The 26,485-nt window shown below is 47.2% G+C and overlaps 1 protein-coding gene across 1 annotated transcript in view; it reads right to left on the reverse strand.

The window, feature by feature from the left end:
• LOC147725248 (uncharacterized) overlaps nt 1-26,485 on the reverse strand; it is a 58,239-nt gene that overhangs the window by 24,742 nt on the left and 7,012 nt on the right. Inside the window, exon 2 of the mRNA XM_086966560.1 lies at nt 22,193-22,256. Within this exon, the coding sequence (XP_086822686.1) occupies nt 22,193-22,256 (64 nt within the window). The remainder of the gene's footprint in view (nt 1-22,192; nt 22,257-26,485) is intronic.

Consider the following 26,485-nt stretch of genomic DNA (forward strand, 5'->3'; position numbering starts at 1 on the left):
AATGTTGAGGCGGCGACTGAAAAAAAGCAGTGTGTGATGATAGGGGTGAAATAGTGAGGGTTTTTTTTTAAATTAGGTGAACCGGGTAGAAAAACAATTTTATTAGTATCGCCCAATCCCTAAGGTTAAAAGGCAAGTGCAAGTGCGGGTTTGAAATAATAACCGTACTTAGTAGTGGTCAACATGTTTCTGCATTAAGAGAAAAGAGTTTCAAATGCATTCTTCAGGACCTGTTGTTTTAAAACTACTGCTTTTCGTGAATAATAATAAAAAGATATCACCTGAGAGTCCCAGGTTGTGTGCTCAACCAATTACTGTTACCGCATCGTACCACACGACATTGGATCCAACAGAAAGACAAACAAGAAAAATAAAAGAACATGAGTGTATCATATTCCCGCGGTTTATTTGGAATATTTTATCAAATAGAACCTCAGTGCAATGACGCCACATTCACACATACTGGAAAGTGAATTCCAATACAAACACTCACCCGTATGTGGTGGTTGAGGAGCTTCACCCCACCTGGCTGCGGCTCAGGTATGAGGAGCACCGCTCTGGAATTGAGTTTTAAAAAAATGAGTTTAAAAGGAGGAGGAGGCAATCATGGCTCAGTAGAAAATCCATCGAGTGGTATATGGATTGCTTATGAGTATTCACTGCTTATACCGATCCTATAGAATCAGATATTTGACTATTAACTCAGTTAAGGTCTAAATGTTTTGTTTAATATGGTATGTTTCATTGCATATGTAAAGTGTCACGACAGTCCTGCAATGCCTCAAGACGTCTTGCAGTTTCACAAAAAATATGACAACATATACATAAAAAGCATACATCCCTGGCTTATTCAGCGCGTTTTGCAATGTGCTTGTTTGGGAGTATACAAGCATGAAAGCCAACACGCTTGCGCTACGCTGCCTATGCGTTTAAGCTACCGTCTCCAAAGAGTGCAGTTGACGAAAATCATCTGCCTAGCGGTTAGCGTGTTAAGCACGCGGATACAAGGCAGCCGGCTTACCTGACCGTCGGTGTCTCCTGACAGTCATCCGAACTGTCTGGGGGGGCACCGGTTGTCTGACTGGAGCCGTGTTTATGCGGCCGCTTTCGGAAGGTAGAGTCACGTGATCGGCTGTGGTCACGTGACTCTGGAATGCCGGGAATTGTAGTTCAGAGAGCGTTTCGCCGTAGTTTGTGTGAAAACCAATCGCTAAACCTGCACTATGGGTTGAAAACGTAACATTAAGCCTGTTATGTTGGCTGTTTTCGTTTTGTAACCACATTTGATGAATTATAGGGCGGCACATTATCATATGTAGAAAAAATTATTATTTTAGGACAAACAGTGTTTTTACATGACCTAATGAGACTCGTTCATTGGGATTTATTATCAACCTTTAGATATAGTTTATTGACCCCCGTCTAATAAGTCCAAAGCCTCAAAGAGAGGTTGTTCAATTAATTGGTACTCAATGTGTGAAATGGGAAGGCAAAAACCAAAGGCAAAAACAAGTCTATTAGGTCTATATGCTGGACAGTGTATCATGGTAATTTAGAGGGACATCCAAGGTATCGGCTCATTGAGACCCTCCTTATCACTGTTCAGTCTGTAGACCCATTTCTGTTCAATTTTGAACAGAAAACGACTAGTGTCAGTGCAGAATTCAGGAATCTGTGGTTGTTCTAAGACAGTCCAACAGAATTCGTCGGGCCATGTCCTTTCTCTAAAAAATGTGCAGTTAGGCGAGTGGCCTGTTTGCGACACCGTACTGTACTCTTGTGTTCTTGTATTCCTGTCCTTATTTTTCTAGTCGTCATGCCAACGTATCGAAGTTGGCACGGACATGTTATCAAATAAGGTGTGATCCATTTTGAATGACTCATTCTTTTTGACTCCTAGGTACAACTTGGTGTTATGATATTGTGTTTGGGGCGTGTACCTGGTTAGTCGTTAAATTTGCCCTTAGACCCTCCTCTCATTTTCTGTTGTGTATTTGAATACCTCACCCGTGTTTGCCTGTAGGACTGTAGGACCTTCATTTACATCTTTCGCACTGGTGTGGGATCGTGCACTTTTCCTTTGGCGCCCCCGGGCCACCGCAGTCAAAAGCGGACTGTTTGAGTCGGGGGAGGCCAAGGGGAAACTTTGCTTGATAATTTTTTACCAACTTCCGGGCTGTGCCATTTGCTACCGCCATCTTAGGCAAGGGATGCTCTAGTGCTTGCCTCCCCTGCCCAGGGCCCTTTAAAACCTGCCCATGAAACTTACGTGCAGCGGACGGACACAGTGGGCGTGCCGGTGGCGCGCCAAAGGCGCTCCGAAGGTAAGCCCGTCTGCGCCGGGACCTGGGGCCCAAACCCCTGCTCCTCAAAACAATACCAAAATCAAGCTCTCCTCTACCCTGCTGCTCAACCTTCGCACGTACCCCCGTTCATTGTGCGTCTGCTGGGATGCTGACACTAGCACGTTAGCCTGCCCAGGCTGGAATTTTTCTTTTAAAACCTTCCCCATTGAACCTAGCCGCACCACTATCCAATCAGCCAAGAAATGCAAGCAAGTCTCTCCTAACAATTTCTGTTTTTTCAACATTAACTGCCGCGCCCTCCCCAAACATCAGGCAGACATCTTTGATCTCTTGGTAGGTCTACAACCCGACACCATCTTCTTAACGGAGACTTGGCTTAACAGTCATTCGGGACCTGATGTGGCCAGAGCCGTACCCCCTAATTATGCGATTGCTAGAAAAGACAGGGGAAACAGAGTGGGAGGGGGAATCGCAATTATTTTAAAAAAAAATCTGCACTGCAAATTCGAAGAACTATTAATTCCTGATTGTGAAGCAGCAACTTTTAAACTCAGTCTGACACCACAGTTTACCATGTCCCGGTTACTGGTGTTTCGCCCTCCTGGTTCCGCTGGTTCATGGGCCTCGAATTTCCCTGTCAGCCAATTTTACAATCATTGGTGATCTCAACCTCCATCTTGAGGATCCCAACTGCACTATCGGTAGTACCTTGGTTTATGACCTGGCAGCTTTGAACATCCTACTTCATAACCGAGGGCCTACGCATAAAGCTGGCCATCTTCTTGATCTCATTTTTTCCAACCTGCCTTCACTACATTGCCCAGTGGCCATTCTACTTCTTAGTGGGCTTCAACATAGTCACCCCCCACCTTGCAGCTGCAAATATCTCATCCATGGTTACACTCTTCAGGAACTGAAAAAACCTTGACATCACTAAGTTTAATTTACTGTTGTCTAATAATGTCCCTAAGTTTTATGACAATGTCACCTTGGATCTGTCTTAGTTATAACAAGAGAAATGCCAATACTGATACCTCATTCAGAGCTTCAATCCACAAAGATCCGCAACCAAGATTAAGAAATCTGATGGGTCTTGCCCCAATAGTGGGACATCACAAATGTGGCACTTGTGTCTGCTGTGACCTTACAATGGAAGGTTCAGTCTTTACACATAGAGGAATTTCATGGAAACATGATTCCTTTAGTAATTGTAAAACTAAATATGTGATCTACGGAATTACATGCCCATGTGGACAACTATATATTGGCAAAACCAACCAAGAGGTACGCCAGAGAATCATCCAACATCAATCTCGTCTCAAGAACAGGGTTGAGACAGCACCATTGGTGAACCATTGGACGAGGAAAGGTCACGCAATAAATGACTTGAAATGGACAGTAATATCAAAGGTTGAACGAGACCCCCGGGGAGGGGATTTGGAGGCGAAATTATCACAGAAAGAGGCTTTCCTGATTGTTAAATTTGACACAGCTGTGTCAGGCCTCAATGAGATCTCTGAAATATATAAACTGTGAATATTGATGTTGCTTACTGGGCTTGTAGACGTTCTGGATTAGCCGTTTCACCAACCATGTTTTTAGTGCCAATCCAGTCATACCCACTGAGCCTTTGACTCTGTCACAACTGTGGCATGTAAGCAGCGACATGCACTGGATAGACATCATGCAACAATTGTTTATCCATTGCGCTATGGGCCTTCTCCAACATACCATTCTCCCGCAGTTTGGTCATCAACAAAAATTAATCTGCAGACAAACTGCTCACTCAAACATGTCTTTGTAAGGAGGAACTACAAATCCCAGCACCTCTGGCAAAGCGCTTTTCCTCATTGCCATTGTTCCGTAAGGCAGCACCAAGCGATCATCCAATCATGGTTTATTTGTCATGAAATCCCAATAACACTGGACCATTTAGATTCCGAGTGCAATTATCACATTTTCTAAATCATTTGAAAGTTTTTGACAACAGTGGAAAAACATACTAAGAACTTGTTCGCGCATGCACCAGCAGGCTTGTTGTAAACTACATTACCCAGCAAGCTTGCGGCGGTCGCATGCGACATTCACTGTCTGAAATTGGTGAGTCCCTTTTCTGTACTTGGACCATAAGTTGCCGCGCTTGGCTACCAATGATAACTGTAGACTTCATTGCGGATTTCCATCCCTTCTCTTTCAGCCTGGCGACTTGAGCCTAAGTTTTTTTGAAAACAGGACAGATTGAGCGTACCCTGCGCCTTCTGGCGACTGGAGGTAAGCTAACCCGCAGGGTCCTTCGTTAACGGTGTTCCACGGTTTATGAGGGTTTAATACGCGTTTGGGGCTTCGTCTCAATCCATGTCAAAGGGACCGGCATAATTACATCCGTGGTTTCCCCTTTTGTGCCCATAGGCAACAACACCGCGCACGGAATGAAGTGCGCTGGATGTTAATCTTAACCCGTAGTGGACAAGACGATTTAACATTGGGTAAGCCGGCCCCCAGCCCCCATATGTTGCAAAGTCATGTAAAATAAGTATGTCACGCTCATTTGGGTTTCTCTTTCTATTTTCTTTCTTTCATCCTTATGAATCTTTAGATGAGTCGATAAAACTACAGGCTTGGATTGAAAGGAGCCTAAACACACCGTATTGTGGTAAGCTGAAGTGCCTTCCTGGTGGTAAAATTAGGGAGTCTTTTTGAGTATTTATATATGAATGGTTAGAGACACATTTTTCTTTCTTCTCTTTCCACAGTGTGGTTGGTCCTGAGGAGAATCCCATTTATTGAAAGGGATTCGAAACGCGTAGACCATCGGGTTTGCCAAAGTTGCTTCTTTTGCTAATTTTCAACTCTGCAATTGTTGTGGCAATATTACACCATATCAAATAACGAATGTAAATTTGTCTATGAATGCGGATAAGGTGTATTCAAAACAATGGTTTAAATATAATTATTTTGTGGCAGACCCTCACTGAATTTTTGTTTGTTTGAATATTGTATATTTCACTGCATGAGGTGTGTTTGTGAAACGACTGACTTAGTTCGAATGATAGTATTTGTGTGAATTTTGCTGCACTTTTTTCTTGTGTCCACACACAGTGGTTGTATATTTGTCTTATATGTCTTTTGGAAATCTTTTGAAATTCTAAATTTATAAATCAATTTTGCAAATTAAACAGCTATTAAATAGCACCTAATGCATTGAACGGTTGTCTATGCATTTTTGTCAAAACTGTGATTCTGAATGAGGTATCAGTATTGGCATTTCTCTTGTTATAACTTTGATTGGGCTCAGCCTTACTGATCAGAGCCTGACCCTGTTTTGTTACCGACCTTGGATCTGTCAGCATTTTACTATTGGATACAAACTTCACTTGACGTTTGCCTACCTCCTTCGATCAAGAAGCTAAATAACCACCGCTCTCCTGCCCCCTGGTTCAATGCCGAATTAAAAGGTGAGAAAACCAAATGTAAAAACTCGGAACACCAATGGCAAAAAACGTACTCACCCGAAGCCAAAACTGCTTATCTTACTATTAAGAGATTCTATCATTCCCATTGTAGGGCTGCACGCGCGAACAATGTTTCCCTGTCCATTACACAGGGGAACAACTGTGCTAAAAACGTATTCAACCTGGTTAAGGACCTATTGAGTGCTACCGCCTTACCACTGCCTCCTACTCTCAACAGCACACAATGCAAAGATCTTGCTCTATTTTTTCTTAAAAAAGTAGAATCCATCGACTCCGCCCTGGCTAGTACTGTCATCCCCCCTATTCTTACACTTGCTGAGTCTTCTATCTGCTCTTCCTCAGCACCCGACAATCACCCTATCCAAACACAGACAATGACTAATCTTGACTCCTGGCCAACTATGGATATGAAATCTTTTACTCACCATCTCAGTAAAATTAAATCTGGATCCGCTTGTGATCTATTGCCTATGACAGTCCTACGACAAACCGAATCGCCCTCTCTTGACTATATTCTCCAGCTGATTAACTCTCCCCTTACGAACTCGACTGTTCCTCCCGACTGGAAACATGCTATGGTTGTCCCATTATTAAAAAAGGCCAACACGGACCCCTCTCTTCCTTCCAACTTCCGTCCCATCTCACTTCTGCCTTCTCTCTCAAAGATCTTGGCGAGACATATTAATGGTCACTTATCCAAGTTTATTGAAACCAACGGCTTCTGCACTCCTCCCAGTCCGGCTATCGGGCCGGCTATTCTACGGAGTTCGCCCTCCTTGGAGTGAAAGAAATGCTGTGCCAGAAGATTGACGCAGGCGAAACCACAGCCTTGATACTACTTGACCTTGGTGCGGCCTTTGATACGGTTTCCCATAACGTACTCATTAAGGCCCTTCAACTATCAGGTATCACTGGGGCAGTCCTAAACTGGCTAAGCTCTTTCCTTACTGGTTGCACCTTCCAGGTCTTTTCCACCACATCAAAATCAAAGCATCATCTCTGTCCTCATAGAGTCCACCAGGGTTCGATACTCAGCCCTCTACTGTTTAACCTTTATGTTAAACTGCTGGCGGCTGTGGTAGAGGAGTCTGGTATGTCGCTATTCTCCTATGCCAACGATACCCAGATCCTCTTCTCTCTTTCAGCATGTAACACCTCCCAGCCCTCGGCTCTTAGATCCGGCCTCTGTAAAGTCGTGACATGGATGAACGCCAGCTTTCTAAAGCTCAATGGTGACAAGACAGAGGTCCTGCTCCTGGGTAAAGATCGAGACTTTTGGGACCCCCAACACTGGCAGCCAGAGATGGGTCCACTCTCACAGCCGTCCACCCACGTACGCAACCTTGGCATCATCGTGGATGACTCTCTCTTCATGCGACAGCAAGCACCCAAGGTTGCAGCCACCTGTTTCACTATTTTAAAATGGCTGAGAAAGATTGTGTGGATGCTCCCATCTCATGTCCAGCGCAACGTAGTCCAAGCCTTGGTCACCTCTAGGCTGGACTACGGGAATATACTTTACTTAGGCATCAACAAAGAGATAACACAAAAATTACAGCGTGTTCAAAACTCAGCGGCTAGACTTTTCTGCTGCGCTCCCAAATTTTCACCCACCTCCGGACTGTTGGCAGACCTCCACTGGCTGCCTGTAGAGAAACGGGTTAGGTTCAAAGCCCTGACCTACATGTTTCGCATTAAGCAGTCACCTAGCTACTTGCTACCTTTGGCTTGTCCCTTTGCTCCCTCCCGTAGTCTTAGATCCTCCACCCTTGAAAAATGTTGAGTCCCTAAAATTAGGCTGTCCCGCATGGGGGGTTGCTCCTTTTCCTACTTGGGCCCTACCCTGTAAAATACCCTTCCTCTACCTCTCCGTATGCAACCTAACCTTCTTGCATTCCGCAGATCCTTGAAAACATGGCTCTTCAGCCAATAGGCTGCTCTATTTCTGGCTGTTCCTGTGCAGCGCCGGGAACCCTTTTGGGTAGCTGTGAGCTGATACACAAATTCAATAAATAAATAAATAAATAAGAGGTACACAGTGAGTTCGGAATGTGAAAGTCACAAGACAGTACAGCACTCATTGGTTCAGAGTCACAAAGAAAGGCACAGGGTATATGGAGGATAAAGGCATCTGGACAAAAAGGCAAATGAACATGTCACATTAAAGAGTAGTGAGCAAGTAATGTGACTGCCTAGATGACAGAAACAAAGAACAGTCAATCAATCAATCAGGGCTTTGTAGAGCGCACTACTCTCCCATGAGGGTCTCAAGGCCCTGAGGGGGGCGGGGTATTGGGCATCCAAAAACCAGATATAGGGCTCCTTCAGAATCCGGTCATCTGAAAAGCCAGGTCTTGAGGCTCTTCTTGAATGTTTGCAGTGTGGGGCTTTGTCTGATGCCAAGGGGAGCTCGTTCCATGTTTTGGCCGTGATGTAAGAGAAGGATCTGCATCCCGTTCTGGCTCTGTGGATGCAGGGGCTTTCGTTCAAGGCCAGCTCAGCCGACCGGAGGCTTCTGTTGGGGGTGTAGAAGGAGATTCTTTTGTTGAGGTATTGGGGCCCGGTGTTGTGGAGGACTTTCTATGAGTGTGTGAGAAGCTTGAAAGTCACTCTTCTTAATGGGGAGGCAGTGGAGGTCTCGTAAGTGATGGGTGATGTGGTTCTGTCATGGGATGCTAAAGAGGGGTCTGGCTGCAGCGTTCTGGATGGTCTGCAGTTTTTGGAGTAGAGATCTGTTGATTCCGGCATTGAGGGCACTCCCGTAGTCCAGCCTGCTGGTAATGAGTGCATGGGTGACAGTCTTCCTGGATTTGGGCGGGATACATTTGGAGGCCTTGAGGACTATGAAGAAGGTGTTGGAGCATGCAGAGAATACAGCATTGATCTGTCAGTTCATGGTAAGGGAGGAGTAAATTATGATGCCTAGGTTGCAGGTGTGGTCCGTGGGTGTGGGAGGGTTGCCGAGCACTTGGGCCACCAGGTGTCATCCCATGTAGAGGGGGTGGATCCGAGGATGATGACTTCCATTTTCTCCAAGTTGAGCTTCAGGCAGCTGCTTCACATCCAGGTTGTGATGTCCTTTATTCCTTCCTGGAAGTTGTGCCTGGTGGTGTGAGGTTCCTTGGTGTGGGAGAGAACGAGCTGGGTGTCGTTGCCATAGGATACTATGCTGAGTCCATGTTTTCTGACAATGGTTACGAGGGGGGCCATGTAGATGTGAAGAGTGTGGGGCTGAGAGAGGATCCTCAGAGTACTCCGCATCTGATCTCTATGGGTTCAAACAGTTTGTGTACCTGTTGAGATATCTGTAGAGGAGTAGAGATTTGAGTTCCAGTTTGAATGAGGGGAAGGAGGAGTTTCAGCACAAATCTTTGGGGAGCGAGTTCCAGATCTTTGGTGCATTACCCGAGAATGAACTTAATACTATTTCAATATCCATTTGGGCTACGATCCGGTGCAGGTGAGTCCCCTGTCTTTGATGGTTCTCCTTCGCGATTCTTAGGATAGACAGCAAGTGTTTAGTGTAGTAAATCTGAATGTTGTTTTTGTTTAACAGACATTAGGGATTTACCTAGGATCCACTTTCATGTCTTTAAGTACGTGACATCCTTTGTTGCGACCTTCTTTGAAATAAGACACAACTACCGAGGTCGCTAGTGTAATTGGATTGATCGAGGTTGGTTTACTTTAATCATCCGCTTATGTCATAGATAGCCTTGCAAATCTCCACAGGTGACTCTGGTCCACATGATTAGTTTTCTTATTTAATAGTCCTTGTTATTTTTGTAATATTCTAGCATTTTTGAGACTGGTTATTTATTTGTGATGTTGTCTATTATTATAGTCATCACGTTTGGGACCCATGACACTGTCTAGAATTGAGAGATCCAAATACCTTTATGCCTCGCACCGATCGGTGAAATTCCATTTTAAGGTGAGACCGCATTTTTGTCCTTTGAAAAGTTAACCTAAGAGTCCTTGTGAGTTTATGGGATCTCTTTTACACTGATACTTAGCGTTGTGTATTTTTCTTTTCATTTTTTTCCTTATAATGGATATAAAATGAGTGCCATGAGGATTAGTTTCTTATTCACCATTTATATAAAATGTTCTTTATCTCCCCTCCCTCACTTTCAATACCACTTGACTTTGTCATTTATGGCATGATCCTTTTTGCTTATGAAATGTATACATTAGTTTGAGCATGCAATTTTTAAATATGATGTTTTTTGTTTTGTTTTTTCTTTTCATTTTAATGTATTGCTGAGATTGTTCATATGTTTGCATATGTGTTTTTTCCAATGTTACCACATGTGTGAATTGAAAGATTAGTTTATATGTATTATTATATGGGATCGTAATATTTTTATTGCAATATCTCTACCTGCCAAGTGATGTTCATAATCTATGGTCCCCATGGTTCAAATATGAGTCGTTCAAAGATCACATACCACTGCTCTCCCATACACTTGCTATCACATATGGTCACTTTTTTAATGGAATTTTGTTTTTTTGTAGTTTTCTTTATATATATATATATATATATATATATATATATATATATATATATATATATATATATATATATTATGTGTCGATATCAATGTCATTCTATGTATAGTAATTTTGTTTCCTCTCCTCATTCAAGTGTTAGCATGTCCTTTTTGATATTGATTGAGGTCTCTGTATTCTTTCAGCCCTGATGAAGTTCTCTGAAGGAGAATGAAACGCGTTGGCTGGAACCTAAAGCTTTTATTGATAGTGAATGAAAAATGGAACTTAAGTAAAAATAACTTTCTATCCTTTGGACTTTGTTATTCCGTGCATGCCCACCAAATTGTTATCAAGTTATTTGTGTGAAGGGCAAACAGACATGGGGGCCAGGACACAACCCTGCCAGACCCCCTTTTCAATATGAAAGGGTTTGCCGCAATCCCCTCGTCGACCAAATCAAACCAAAGCAGAGGCATCTAAATAAGACTCTCTAATAAAATTGGTGATTGCGGCCTCCACTCTTATGGCCTCCATGATACTCCACAGTTTGCTGTGTACCACACAGTCAAACGCCTTCAACAGATCCACGAAGGCCATGTATACCTGTCCTTTTTTTGACAGGGAGTATTTTACAGCTAATAACAACAAATTTAGACATTGGTCAATGGTACTCCTACCCTGCCTGAACTCATACTGCACTTCTGTGAGACTTTTCTTCTCCGCCACCCAAAATTCCAACTTATTCAATAGTAACATGCCCATTATTTTAGCCATGCTATCCAGCCAGGAAATAGGGCAATAGTTGAGTAGAGCAGAGGCATCGCCTTTTTTAAAAATAGGTATCGTTACCGAGGTTTCCAGGAGGGCAGGGGACCCATTGATGCTATTGAATTAAAGACTACAATGAATAAAGGTGATCCCAATTGTCTATTAGTTAAAAAATATCAGTTGGTACCCCATCGGGTCCTACTGCTTTTAAGGGTGGTGACTGTTGAGTTGAGTTGAGATAGGACTTGTAAAGCGCAACTTTGCCCAAAGGCGTCAAGGCGCTGAGGATGGGAAGGCTGTGTGATAGAAAAGTGGAGCGTGCCAATTACAGGTATGCCTCCCTGAAGAGCCAGGTCTTCAGAGCCCTTCAGACTGTGACAAAGTGGTCTCTACTTCCTCAAGTTCGAATAAAAGACAGGTTGGAGCCGTGATAAGTCAAGTCAAGAATTTATATAGCGCACTACTCACCCAGAGGGTCTCAAGGCGCTTGAGGGAGGGGGATTCGCTACTTGTCAAATAGCCAAGTTTTTAGTTGTTTTCTGAAGCTTTTATTGATAGTGAATGAAAAATGGAACTTAAGTAAAAATAACTTTCTATCTTTTGGACTTTGTTATTCCGTGCATGCCCACCAAATTGTTATCAAGTTATTTGCTGGCGGGGGGCAACTCTATTGTTTAGCATTAGTTCCAGAGTGCACTATGTTACAGTAAACTGTTGGTCTAGAGAAGGTGAAGTATGAGGGAGAAAGGAGAGGAAGGTAAGATGCACTAACCTTTACTATTCCGTTCACAGTTATGTGTTAGTGGGAAGTGATTCCAGCAAGGTTTGGACTTGTAGTACTGGTGAAGTCAGTGGCTCCTTGAGGAGTCAATCTGATCCGCTCTTTTATCAGTGGGTCTTTATCTCTAGCCCAAAATTAGACCTTGGTGGAAAGAAGGGTAGGACAGGGGGTGCTGGAGGTGCCAGGATGCACCCTCAGATCTTTGATTGGTCCTGAAATGGCGGTGATGGGGGGAAGATATGTCCTTTACTCTAGCAGGATCAGGAACTATGGTGTCATGTTGGTATCAGGTCCCTCATTATGGTCACTAGTGCTTCGTGGTGGAGTACAGTGGAGTGGTACAGCACCTGGAAACCCCTGGGGCGATGAACCATGCTACACCAATATGACTTGATTGATTGATTAATTGAGTGGTGTAGAGCAGTGGCAGCTAGTGACCTGTGAAATTGGTGTTTGGAAATTTGGCAGAGATCGCTGTTAGCATTGTGCTCTTTCCTTCTTCACTGTTGCTTGCCCTTGTGCTTTGCTGAAGAACTGGCTATACTTAGCCTCTGCTACTCTGCACTTGCTCAGAAGAGTCTGTTGTTGCCCATGCACCTGCTCCAGTCTGTTACTGTCAGGATGTTTCAACTGAGGTCAGCAACTCATTGCCCCTCCTTCTTTGTTGACTGTGCATTCTCTGTATGGCCATCTATGTATGTACCTCTTCCTATGTGTACGTGTACCGCCTCCGTTTGAGCTCCTGTGTGGGTATAAAAGACCAATGGTTCTTCTACTCCCTGTGCTACTTCATACACTGCCGAAGGGTGTTGTGTGAATGTAGTTCCACCTCATGAGGCTTATTAAACTATTTTCTTGATATTTCAGTTTCTGTGCCAACTTCTATTTACTGGTCTGAGGACGTTTGTTCAGAGAAGGGCGAACCCCTAGCACTGGTAGGCCTTGCTGATGTCTACTCCTATAGGTGAGGCAATGTTCTTGGGGCTCAAGCTAATGCATACATGCCATGGAGACTCATGATAACAACATCTTTGCAATTGCAAAGTTAGAGTGCTTCATAAATAATGCAAACCACAAGTAGGAAACCTTCGGCAATCCTGTCTTTAGATGAAGAGCTTCTATTTGTATGAAGCTCATACACAACACCAAATAAATGCTGGTTTCATATTGACTAATATGAAGCGTCACTACACACAGGACAACGCATAAAAAAATCGGCAGGCTTGCAAATGTCTGATTACAATCAGGCTGCAAATGGGATTACAAATGGGCTACAAATTGCTAGTGTTTGCACCACAATGTACAATAGATAAAACCTGGTGCCAACGGCGGGAGCAAATAGCAAGTATTTGCTGTTCGCTGACATCAGAAAGGGAGTAACACATATTAGTGGCATTTTAGTACCTAATTCAAAGAATCTTAATGGAAATTTGCGGTAAATAGTGCACCTGTTAATTTGTGTACTCTGCATGAACACATATTAGAGAATAAATAAAACACATAAAAGCACTTACCTATGACTGGGATGCTAGAAACATTACACAACTTATGTTAAAATTAGAAGCAAAGGGCAACAGGCAATGAGAGCCTCAATCTGCAGAGGCCAGGCAGAAGGCTGTCATGAGTGTCACAGGGACCCGCAAAAGGCACAGACACAAAGAAGCAGAGATACCTTGGCAAGAAGCAAGTCAGTTACCACCAGCAGCAGGTAAAGAAGCATTGACAGCACACGCAGTGATTGGTGTTGGTGATGGCACAACTAGCAGAAGGAGCTGTGACTGTTCCCTGAAGACAGAAAAAGCACTGAGCAAACAAACCCAACCAAATGACGAGCAGGAAAGGAAGTGGATGACTTCCTGACAAGTACCGAATCCAACCAATCCTGATTAGTGGGAGCAGCTCACTGTTGGACCCGGCCCGTTGGGCAGGTTCACCCCTAGACTTTTTGCTTTTTCCTAGCCTGTTTATGGAACCTGGTGTTGGTGATTTTAGGCCTCTGCGCACTTTTTCACTGTGGTACAGTGTAAAGTGCTTGAGCTCTCTGTATGTGTGGTGAGTGACCTGCCCTCCCATAGGAATGAATGGGGAATATGTATGCCCATGGTAGTTCCTGATGTGTGGGGAGTGCAGGGGCGAGTTTGGTATGGATGAGCTCGTGAGAGTGAATGCTGCAAAATGATGTATGCGGCATGACTGTGTCTAGTCTAGAAGTACTACTTTTAGAAGTGGGCATATTTGTGTAACTTGGTGCTAGCGTGTGATTGGCTGGTGAGCCTGGCCCAGAGTGCCTGGGCCTGCTTGTGGATTGACTGTCTGGTTTGAGGATGACAGGGCCTAGAGAGCCCAGGAGGTTGTCTGAAGTCAGCCCATGGATGAAAGGCAGCATGTGCTGCCAGGGAAGTGGGAGGAGATGGCACCAGATAGTGAAGGGCTGTGCCTGCCTAACTACAAAGCTGGCTCCACCTCCCGCTGGGCGACTGACACCTCTGTCCCTGATACTGAAGGGGACTTCCCTCTAAACCAGTCTAGCTGGTTCTCACACTGCCTGCTTCAAAGGACTTCAAAGGCTTTTCAGTGTATAAGAAGGGGCTGTGTCCCCTTCCAAAATGTTCTTGTTTTCTAACTTGAATCTGCCAGGGGCATGCTGCTGCTGGGGCTCAGGGGAATCCCTGGGCCCTGCCCTGCTCCTGGACCTCTGACGGACATTCCTGGACTCCTGGGGGACCCCTCTGCCTTGCTGGGCTGTTGGGGGGACTTTGCTTGCCCCCTTGGAATCTCTGGGACCGTGTTGCAGCATGGAGGAGCTGCATTTGCCTGCAGGAAGCGCTGTGCTTCCCCCTGAGCGCCTGGGAGCGCACTGCCTGATTTCTAGTGCTGTAGAGCACTTTATTTGGATTATAGCGCTGTGGGTCGTCATTTAGCGCTGGGAGCGCTTTATTTACATTGCGAGTGCCCACCTCGCTTATCTGTACTTTTATTTCGGCTGCCCACGCCGATATCTTTAATGCCTGCCCGCCTGCCTGCCTGAATCGGGCCGCCGCGCTGCCCGCGGCGACCCGGAAGTACCTGGCCGGCCGCCCAATCCCAGCGCGGCCGGCCGGAAGTCCCGCCCCGCAGCCCGGGTGCCGAGGAATGGCGACCGCGAGCCCGGGGAAGGAGAGAGGAGAAGAGTGATGGCGGCCGGCTGACAGGGCTCCCGTGAGCGGAGGGAGCCCTGCCACGAGAGGAGCGGCCTGAGGATGGAAGCGGACGGGGGCGCGAGGCACATTGTCGGTGCCTGCCCCCACCGCGAGGCTCCCCGTTGCGTGGAGACGGCCGGTGAGTGAGCAGATGAGAGGGAGGGGCGCCGGGACACATTATCGGTGTCCGCCCCTCCCCCGTAGTAGCGCGAGCTCGCGCTCCTTGTGCATATGAAGCCACGAGGGCTTCAAGGGCGGCCCCGGTTGGCAGCGGGTCGCCCCAATGCGTGTAGAGCCCCGAGAGGCTCCTCGCCCCTATCGTTGTGTTCAGAGCCATGGAGGCTCTAAGGGGGCAGGTTTGTTTTATGGGCCCAGAGAGGCTCGAGGTGCCCTACGTGATTTAAGAGCCCAGAGAGGCTCGGGGCCATTTCCATGACGTCGAGCCCCAGAGGGGGCTCCAACGACCCCACAGATGTTCTAAGAGCCTGCTAGGCTCAGAGGGGGTATTTCGTTGAAGAGCCAGAGGGCTCCAGGGGCCTATATGTGTCCCAGAGCCTGTGTGGCTCCAGAGTGGCGCAGTTTGCGCCCAAGGGTCAGTGAGGACCCTGTCGCAGTTTATTTTATTGCGATGCCCAGGCGCCCAGCACTTTGTGGGCACCTGCCACATTTAGGATTTTTGTACTTTTGGACTGGCGCTGCAGGGCAGCGCGCCTTGACATTGGACTCAGGGCATCTTTGCCCCAAAAGGCCAGTTGGCCTAGGGACTGCCACAGGTAGTGGCTTATGGAGGGTTGGCGCAATGTGATTTCTATGCTTTTTAATAGTTATTGCTAATGTGAGCTTTTGCGCTAATTGATTTATTATGCACCTCTGAATGTGTTATTGCATCATGTGTGTTTTCTTTCCCTTATTACTCCTCTGAATGTAGGTTTATTGCATCATGAGTAATGTATTCTTTCTTAGACCCCTAATGCTGTGTGATACTTAGGTGGTTCTTCTTTCTTAGTACAGGTGGTCCTAGTAAGGTCCTGGTTCCTGTTACCAGTGGTTACTGGTGGTTATCTTTGATTATTATTTTATGTTACATTTATTCTTTATTCTAGAAGTGATTTGATATTCTACATTTTATCTAGAAGTGCTATATCTGAATATGACAGTGGCCCTTGTGGCCCTGTCTGGTGTACATAATCCCTGTGAATATTGCCCGTGCCAGTTGGCACTATGTATATGTGTGATTTTATCTGATGTGTTTTTACAATACAAAAGTTATTTTTATAATAACCTTGTGTGGAGTCTCTTTTGTGGTGTGCCTAGTATGTTGTTGCTGTTGTGCGCTGGCGCAAATGCTTTACACATTGCCTCCGAGTTTAGCCTTACTGCTTGAGCCAAGCTACCAAGGGGGTGAGCAGAGGTTATCTTGGCGTGTGACTTCCTTGCCCTGACTAGAATGGTGGTTTCTGCCTGGCTTTGGTGTCAGCCTTAGCCTACCAGAAATAGCCAGTTCTAACATTGTTGGTCAGCGGTGCGGATTTGGACTTGTGTTTGCGCAGTGCCATAGCGACAACTGGCTACATTACAAAACTCTGCAATTTTTTTTCCAGATAGTCACTTGTTTGGGATTATTGTTTTTGATTTTTTTCCTTAAGAGTGTCATTTTCAAATGTGTTTCTGCACTTTATGTTTAGTGGCAGATGAGAGGAATTGACAGGGCGGGACGCCATTAGAGGGGGAGGTTCCCATAGATTAGGAATTCCTTGCTGGGTCCTGTGTCCAATCCCAAATCCTGTCCCTGCGTGGGTAGATGGAAGAGAGGGAGTGTGAGGAGAAATGACTAGCTCAAGAGGGTGGTTGTTCCCTGAGTGTAGTGTGTGTGTCTGGATTCCCCAGTGTGGTAGGATCCAGTGGTGGCAGCTTTAATGTGTCCAGTGTGTTAATTCCCATTCCCCGCTCCCAGAGTTTGGTACCTGTGTCACGTGTGGTCAGGTTGAGTGATCAGGGGTGGTAGAAACTGCCTTACCAGTCCGAGGGGGGGGGGTGTGCGAATGAGTGATGTGCTGAACTGGAGGAGTTGGTGTGAGTTTTCTTTTTGTTAAAAAGCTTGCATGAGAGGTGTACCTCTGGTGGTGTGCAGGAGGTCCTGCAGAGGCACTGGATAAGAAGGTGGATGTCTGGCGGTGTGCTAGATGTCTTGCAGAGGCATTAGGAGGTGATTCAAAAAGGAGTTAGCTTGTGTATCTGATGATCCTGTGAAGGGGAAGAGGTTCATGTGTAACCCAGCTAGGTCCCAGTAGTATGGTAGGGGTGTAGGGGCTGACGCCCTGTCTCAGTGGAGGCGGAGTGAGTGTGGGACAGTGTGTCCCACGTTGGCCTGAAACCCTATCTCAGGGCCTGGAGGGTTCCCTAAGGGAGCGCTAGGTCAGGGGCCTAAGCTGTACATAGGTCATTTGAGGAGGATCTTCCTGTGTCTAGAGGACGGGGAGTGTCTGTAACCAGTACTCCGGCGGTCCTAGTGTTGGGCAGTACCGCTCCTAAGTGGAGGGTGCAGAAGTCCTGGCTCGCTGAGCATTTGACCGTCTAGAGTGCTTGACCATTTGTGGGGCCTCTGGAGGTCGTTCCCCGAGGAGGGGGGAAAGCCAGGTTGGGGTGTGGCCTGACCTGGAAGGAGTACTGGAGGAAAGTGTGTCACTGATATGCCGCTGGCGTGTGCTCTGTCTAGCCTGGGACATACTGAGAATCACCCTGTGATAGGGAGTACTGGAGGAGAGTGTGTCGCTGATACGCTGCTGGCGTGTGCTCTGTCTAGCCTGAGACATACTGATACTGGAAGGGGGTGCAGAGGGACGGTGTCCTTACTTCTGACCCTGGTGTAACCTGAGGGTTTAGATCTTAGGTTGGGAGATTAGGAAACTTCTAGGTCAAGAGGAAGCTCTACCAAAGTGGATCAGCTGAAGAGACTGAGGGGGCTGCCCTTGCTGTGTGTTCTGGGGCTCACCTGCAGTTTATTGTTTCCACCAAGGTAGAGGAAAGGGAGCTTTGCTGTGTGCTGTGTCCCCCCACCTGCTTGAAGAGGGACTGTGCTGTGTGCTTTGTACCTCAGAAGTAGAATAGTTTCCAGGTGGTAGACCAGTGATGGAGTGAGGTCCTGATCTGGTAGGAGAATTGTGTTCTGGTGAAGTGCTTTTCTGTGAGGGTGCGGAAACCCAGAAGTAGAGGTAGGGTGGGGCATTCTTGCCCGTGACCTCTGGTCAGCCTGAGGGTATGGTCCCTAGGTTGTTGGATAAGTGGTAGTTGTAGCTACACTGAGAGAGTGGAGAATGGCTATTGTGAGCCAGGGGTTACTACCCCCCACTCTGTGGATTAGTTAGGACCTGTGATTTGGATGGCCTATGGCCTGGTCCTGGCTGTGGATGACTAGTGAGTACCAGTGGGATATCCTAGTTGTTTCAGAGAGTTATTGTTTGGAGGTAACCATGTAGGTTCCGAGTGGCGAAAAACCGGAGGGTGTCCCTGCTGTGCGGGTCCGTGTCCGTATTTTTGTCGCCCAAAGCAAGGAAGCCCATCAGTGGAGTGATTGGTCTACCCTGCGTTTTGGCTGGAAGGGGGTTGTGTTGGACCCGGCCCGTTGGGCAGGTTCACCCCTAGGCTTTTTGCTTTTTCCTAGCCTGTTTATGGAACCTGGTGTTGGTGATTTTAGGCCTCTGTGCACTTTTTCACTGTGGTACAGTGTAAAGTGCTTGAGCTCTCTGTATGTGTGGTGAGTGACCTGCCCTCCCATAGGAATGAATGGGGAATATGTATGCCCATGGTAGTTCCTGATGTGTGGGGAGTGCAGGGGCGAGTTTGGTATGGATGAGCTCGTGAGAGTGAATGCTGCAAAATGATGTATGCGGCATGACTGTGTCTAGTCTAGAAGTACTACTTTTAGAAGTGGGCATATTTGTGTAACTTGGTGCTAGCGTGTGATTGGCTGGTGAGCCTGGCCCAGAGTGCCTGGGCCTGCTTGTGGATTGACTGTCTGGTTTGAGGATGACAGGGGCTAGAGAGCCCAGGAGGTTGTCTGAAGTCAGCCCATGGATGAAAGGCAGCATCTGCTGCCAGGGAAGTGGGAGGAGATGGCACCTGAGAGTGAAGGGCTGTGCCTGCCTAACTACAAAGCTGGCTCCACCTCCCGCTGGGCGACTGACACCTCTGTCCCTGATACTGAAGGGGACTTCCCTCTAAACCAGTCTAGCTGGTTCTCACACTGCCTGCTTCAAAGGACTTCAAAGGACTTCAAAGGCTTTTCAGTGTATAAGAAGGGGCTGTGTTCCCTTCCAAAATGTTCTTGTTTTCTAACTTGAATCTGCCAGGGGCATGCTGCTGCTGGGGCTCAGGGGAATGCCTGGGCCCTGCCCATCTCCTGGACCTCTGATGGACATTCCTGGACTCCTGGGGGACCCCTCTGCCTTGCTGGGCTGTTGGGGGGACTTTGCTTGCCCCCTTGGAATCTCTGGGACCGTGTTGCAGCATGGAGGAGCTGCATTTGCCTGCAGGAAGTGCTGTGCTTCCCCCTGAGTGCCTGGGAGCGTTCTGCCTGATTTCTAGCGCTGTAGAGCGCTTTATTTGGATTATAGCACTGTGGGTCGTCATTTAGCGCTGGGAGCGCTTTATTTACATTGCGAGTGCCCACCTCGCTTATCTGTACTTTTATTTCGGCTGCCCACGCCGATATCTTTAATGCCTGCACGCCTGCCTGAATCGGGCCGCCGCGCTGCCCGCGGCGACCGGGAAGTACCTGGCCGGCGACCGCGAGCCCGGGGAAGGAGAGAGGAGAAGAGTGATGGCGGCCGGCTGACAGGGCTCCCGTGAGCGGAGGGAGCCCTGCCATGAGAAGAGCGGCCTGAGGATGGAAGCGGAGGGGGCGCGAGGCACATTGTCGGTGCCTGCCCCCACCGCGAGGCTACCCGTTGTGTGGAGACGGCCGGTGAGTGAGCAGATGAGAGGGAGGGGCGCCGGGACACATTGTCGGTGTCCGCCCCTCCCCGCAGTAGCACGAGCACGCGCTCCTTGTGCATATGAAGCCACGAGGGCTTCAAGGGCGGCCCCGGTTGGCAGCGGGTCGCCCCAACGCGTGTAGAGCCCCGAGAGGCTCCTCGCCCCTATCGTTGTGTTCAGAGCCATGGAGGCTCTAAGGGGGCAGATTTGTTTTACGGGCCCAGAGAGGCTCGAGGTGCCCTACGTGATTTAAGAGCCCAGAGAGGCTCGGGGGCCATTTCCATGACGTCGAGCCCCAGAGGGGGCTCCAACGACCCCACAGATGTTCTAAGAGCCTGCTAGGCTCAGAGGGGGTATTTAGTTGAAGAGCCAGAGGGCTCCAGGGGCCTATATGTGTCCCAGAGCCTGTGTGGCTCCAGCGTGGCGCAGTTTGCGCCCAAGGGTCAGTGAGGACCCTGTCGCAGTTTATTTTATTGCGATGCCCAGGTGCCCAGCACTTTGTGGGCACCTGCCACGTTAAGGCTTTTTGTACTTTTGGACTGGCGCTGCAGGGCAGCGCGCCTTGACATTGGACTCAGGGCATCTTTGCCCCACAAGGCCAGTTGGCCTAGGGACTGCCACAGGTAGTGGCTTATGGAGGGTTAGCGCAATGTGATTTCTATGCTTTTTAATAGTTATTGCTAATGTGAGCTTTTGCGCTAATTGATTTATTATGCACCTCTGAATGTGTTATTGCATCATGTGTGTTTTCTTTCCCTTATTACGCCCCTGAATGTAGGTTTATTGCATCATGAGTAATGTATTCTTTCTTAGACCCCTAAATGCTGAGTGATACTTAGGTGGTTGTCTTTTCTACTCCTCTGAATGTAGGTTTATTGCATCATGAGTAATGTATTCTTTCTTAGACCCCTAATGCTGTGTGATACTTAGGTGGTTCTTCTTTCTTAGTACAGGTGGTCCTAGTAAGGTCCTGGTTCCTGTTACCAGTGGTTACTGGTTGTTATCTTTGATTATTATTTTATGTTACATTTATTCTTTATTCTAGAAGTGATTTTATATTCTACATTTTATCTAGAAGTACTATATCTGACTCTGACAGGCGCCCATGTGGCCCTGTCTGGTGTACATAATCCCTGTGAATATTGCCCGTGCCAGTTGGTACCATGTATATGTGTGATTTTATCTGATGTGTTTTTACAATACAAAAGTTATTTTTATAATAACCTTGTGTGGAGTCTCTTTTGTGGTGTGCCTAGTATGTTGTTGCTGTTGTGCGCTGGCGCAAATGCTTTACACATTGCCTCCGAGTTTAGCCTTACTGCTTGAGCCAAGCTACCAAGGGGGTGAGCAGAGGTTATCTTGGCGTGTGACTTCCTTGCCCTGACTAGAATGGTGGTTTCTGCCTGGCTTTGGTGTCAGCCTTAGCCTACCAGAAATAGCCAGTTCTAACACTCACCCTTTGCTCATTTTGAGGCTGGGGACCTGTGCCAACAATCCCCAGCTGTATCACAGCACTGGGATTGCACGCTCTGAAGTGTGCATATCAAATTGCCTGGATGTAAACAGATGGCCAATCTGACATGTGCACTGAGCACCCACCTGCAGATGTCATCCTGAAATCTGCTGGAATCTGCCCTGCCGCCACCAGCACCCTTGCATTAGGGTGGCTGGTGGCACACTGACAGGCAGAATAATAAAATGGTAAATGACCATTTTAATGATTTATCTGTGTTTACTTGCTTGTCAGGAATCCCCCACCCATCACCCCTTTCGCACGCTGTGCAGCACTTCTTTATCGCAGTCAAAGTGGGTGATGCAGGCTGGCATGCCTGAAGCTCCATGCTAAGTCCGCCAGCCTGTGGTCTTCGCAGATCTGGGACGGGCGTCATGGAAAGAATCTCCAGGTAGGCAAACACAGACGCGAGGACAGACTCAGCTGTGGAGTGTGTCGGCAGCGTTCTCAGCCGTGCACTTCACCACCGTATCTTCATGAGTCTGCATGTAGGACACTTGCGCTGTAGTCAGTCAGGAGTCAGTGTAGGGATTCATCTAGAGTTTGCTAAGTGTTTAGAATAGGGAAGTTTTCTTTTCGTTTCCGGTCGGAAAGTTAGCTAGGCAGCATTCAAAGTGGTTTCTACAGAAATATTCAAAAAGAAAAAGAAAGACACAGCAATAATTCCTTTCAAAAGATAGGTAAGGAATAATTATTCTACTCACCACTCTTCCCCACGAAGCCTTGATAATTGAAGGTTCCGTCTTCTTCTGCAAAACCGCAAGTATTCTTATATAGAAAAAAGTAAAAGGCATTCTAATATTCTCTGGTATAACTGTGTAATCCTCATATGAGCTATACTTTATTATTCAAAAGAGTTGATATAAATAACAAAGAATAGAAGAGAGGCAAGGCCAAGCTAATCACAGGGCAAGTGAGAGCTGGGTAAGAATAGACACAAAAATATAGAGAGAGTGAGAGTAGGGAGATAAAGGTGTTAGTAACGATGTACTGTTGTTGAAATACAGTTCACGACAGAGAACACACAGGCGCAGAACCAGAGAAACTCAATGTGATCCACAGAAGCAAGGCTGTCTCTTCTCTGTCCCAATCCCCTTCCCCCGTCAGGGTTCATCAGAGCTCTTGTGAATTTAAGGCTCGGTGGAGGCCCATTGGAGGACTGAGGAAAATTCAGCATTCTGTTCCCGTGAGTGTGAAGAGTTAAAGAGTGATCGTTGTGTCTTCTGACACTGCTGCACTCGAAGCAGGTGGGGCGATGCTCCTTTACCCTCTGGTGTAGAGTTGAATATCTTACTGTGGAGTGTTGTAGACTTGAGTGTCATAGAGTGGAGTGTGTTACAGTGAAGTGGCATACAGAGAAATAGAACAGTGGAGTTGGGTAGAGTGGAGTGGTGTACCGTGGAGTTGCATAGTGTGGAATTGCATAAAGTAAAGTGGGGTAGAATCAAGCAGCTCAAGTGTAGTGGCATAGAGTGCAGTGAGGTAGAGTGGAGTGGACTACACTGGAGTGGCATAGAGTTAAGTGCTGTTAAGCAGAATTGCATAGAGTGGAGTGGTGCACATTGGAGCAGCTTACTGTGGAAAAGAATACACTGGAGTTTGGTAGAGTGGCGTGACATAGAGCTGAGTGGCATAGAGTAGGGTGAGATACAATTTAATAACTGAGTGGAGTTGCATAGAGTGGACTGGTGTTCAGCGGAGTCGTGTAACGCACAGTGAGGTACACTGTCGTGGTGTACAGTGGAATAACATAGAGGGCAACAGCTAGAGGGGAGTAGAATAGAGTGGAGTAGAGAACATCGGAAGGTTATACAGTGTCTTGGCGAGGATTAGAGTGAGGTAGAGAGGAGTAGTGTGCAGCAGAATAGCGTTGAGTATTGTGATGTAAAGTGGTGTGTCGTAGAGTGGCATGGCATACAGTGAAGTAGACTACAGTTGATTTCTGACAATACACGCACTCTCCCCCTCCTGAGGCGGAAGCCGGGAGGTCCTCCTTCTATCCCTTGATTTTTAATAGCGTTTTTACTTGCACAATATTTTTGTTAGAAAGTTGCTCGGACACCTGGTAATTGGTGTGCTCAGACCCTCTGACACCCCCTGCGCTCAGTAGCGCTTTGGATTTAATTTTTCTCACCCCCTCCCTGCAGCTCCGGTCCTGCTCTCGGCTGAGTGTTGACGCCGAGGGCAGGGAGCCGGGTTTGGCGGCCATCTTGGGTCGGGTTGGGCTGGTGAGGCGGCGGACAGCGCTATAAAAGGCGCCTGTGGCGAGGAGTGGGTAATTTCTGACAATACACGCACTCTCCCCCTCCTGAGGCGGAAGCCGGGAGGTCCTCCTTCTATCCCTTGATTTTTAATAGCGTTTTTACTTGCACAATATTTTTGTTAGAAAGTTGCTCGGACACCTGGTAATTGGTGTGCTCAGACCCTCTGACACCCCCTGCGCTCAGTAGCGCTTTGGATTTAATTTTTCTCACCCCCTCCCTGCAGCTCCGGTCCTGCTCTCGGCTGAGTGTTGACGCCGAGGGCAGGGAGCCGGGTTTGGCGGCCATCTTGGGTCGGGTTGGGCTGGTGAGGCGGCGGACAGCGCTATAAAAGGCGCCTGTGGCGAGGAGTGGGTAATTTCTGACAATACACGCACTCTCCCCCTCCTGAGGCGGAAGCCGGGAGGTCCTCCTTCTATCCCTTGATTTTTAATAGCGTTTTTACTTGCACAATATTTTTGTTAGAAAGTTGCTCGGACACCTGGTAATTGGTGTGCTCAGACCCTCTGACACCCCCTGCGCTCAGTAGCGCTTTGGATTTAATTTTTCTCACCCCCTCCCTGCAGCTCCGGTCCTGCTCTCGGCTGAGTGTTGACGCCGAGGGCAGGGAGCCGGGTTTGGCGGCCATCTTGGGTCGGGTTGGGCTGGTGAGGCGGCGGACAGCGCTATAAAAACAGTCAGTGATGACTCCGCGCAGCGGACGCGATCAGCGGACGCGCCGGACCTGCGCCGGAGTCGTGCCAGAGTCCTGCCCGTCTGCGCCCGTCCGCGCACGACCGGGCTTAGGGCCCAGGGACTCTGGCACACGCTCCTATTACTCTGCAGCGGATCTCCTAGCTCTGAAATCTGACAGGTATACCTTATCCCCTATCATATGTGCCGTTCTCAAGGAAAATAACATCCTGTATAATCCTAGCCGAAATAATATCAGTCCTACACCCCCTCTAAAGTTAGCCACCCTCAATACCAGGTCACTGCAGAAACATCACCTGGAAATCTTTACCCTTCTACAGGATGAGACTATCGATATCCTGACACTCACCGAAACCTGGTTGAGTGATACCTCCTCCCCGGATATTATTGCCGCCCTTCCTAACGGGTACGATATGATCTGGCATAATCGACCAGAGGGGGCCCGAGGCGGTGGGGTAGCAACGATCTTTAAAAGGCAATTTTCGGTAACCAAAATCCTATCAGAGACCATAAATGCCGTCGATCTACTAGGGATTAAAATCACTATGAATAATTCCTGTCTTATTATTCTAACAGTGTACTGCCCACCCCAAAGTACCTCATTGTTCAACGATCTCTTTTTCCCAATAATATCAGACTTATGCACACGTTACAAAAACATTCTGATAACTGGCGATTTCAATGTCCATTGGGATAAAAGAGATCAAGACCCATTAGTCCAGAAACTACAGACTACAATGACCGCTCTTGGATTGGCACAATGTGTGGAAGCTCCAACCCACATAAAAGGCCATATTTTAGATCTCATCTGGTCTTCTATGCCTAAGGCGGTCATTACAAGTATTACACCTTGTATCTGGTCGGACCACCACCTAATTTTATATGACATGCCGCAAAATAATTCTCAGACCAAACTCCCATTAAAAACTAAAAAGGTGCGCCAATGGAAAAAAGTAAATTCCGATACCCTGAGCAAAGTCCTGCCGAAATACAAACAGAAATTCATAATCCCTTCAGATGATACTGACCCTGACTTGAAGTATGATATGTTAATAACTACCCTCAGGCAATCAATTGAGGAGTTAGCCCCTGAAAAGACACAAAAAGTAAAGGGCGCAGAGAAAGGAGCTCCTTGGTTCACCCAAAGTTTACGCGACCAAAAAAGAAAGCTCCGCTATCTCGAAAGATGTTGGAGGAAATCCAAAAAGGATATCGATAGGGAAGCATATAGAACATCGTTCCAAATATATAAAAAGCTCATTGTATCAGCTAAGAAGGACTACTACGAGACACGTATGAACAACGCTACAAACATCCAAAGAGAAACCTTCCAAATTCTGAAAGAGCTAAGTAAGAAGGAGGAAAAGGCAGACATATTGATTGACTGTGATACCTTTCAAGGATATTTCCTTGAAAAAGTAGCGACCATCTTGTCTGATATTAAGAAGGACAACCCAGTCATATATACCGAACCACTGCCTCCTTTAAACTCCTCAATCCCTATCCTTACCACATTTCCCGAAATCGACTCTACCACCTTAAGACAACTAGTAGCATCCACCAAGTCAGGATCCCCCGCTGATCCCTGCCCGCCTGACATCTTTCGATCAGCAGTACCGTTTCTAGAGGATCAGATCTTAGACCTCTTAAACACCTCACTAGCCACCGGATCATTACCAACTACCTTTAAAGAGGCACGCGTCAGACCCCTGATAAAAAAGCCGGGGGCAGATCCAACTAGCCTGAAGAACTACAGGCCAATTTCCCAGCTGCCATTCCTGTCAAAGGTACTAGAACAGCACGTGTTAAAATCGTTGTCACCCCTCCTGGAATCTCACCACCTTCTCCAGGAGCGGCAAGCTGGTTTTCGTGCCCACCATAGCACGGAACTAGTAATGCTGTCTGTACTAGATGAGCTCAGATGCATGGCTGACAGTAAAAAGCCAAGCGCCCTGATACTATTAGATCTTTCAGCAGCGTTTGATACTGTCAGCCATGCATTGCTCCTGGACAGATTGGCTGGGTCTGGGATAGGAGAGCAAG

Source organism: Lissotriton vulgaris, chromosome 4_1 (genome assembly GCF_964263255.1).
Source record: "Lissotriton vulgaris chromosome 4_1, aLisVul1.2, whole genome shotgun sequence".
Taxonomy (NCBI): Eukaryota; Metazoa; Chordata; class Amphibia; order Caudata; family Salamandridae; genus Lissotriton; species Lissotriton vulgaris.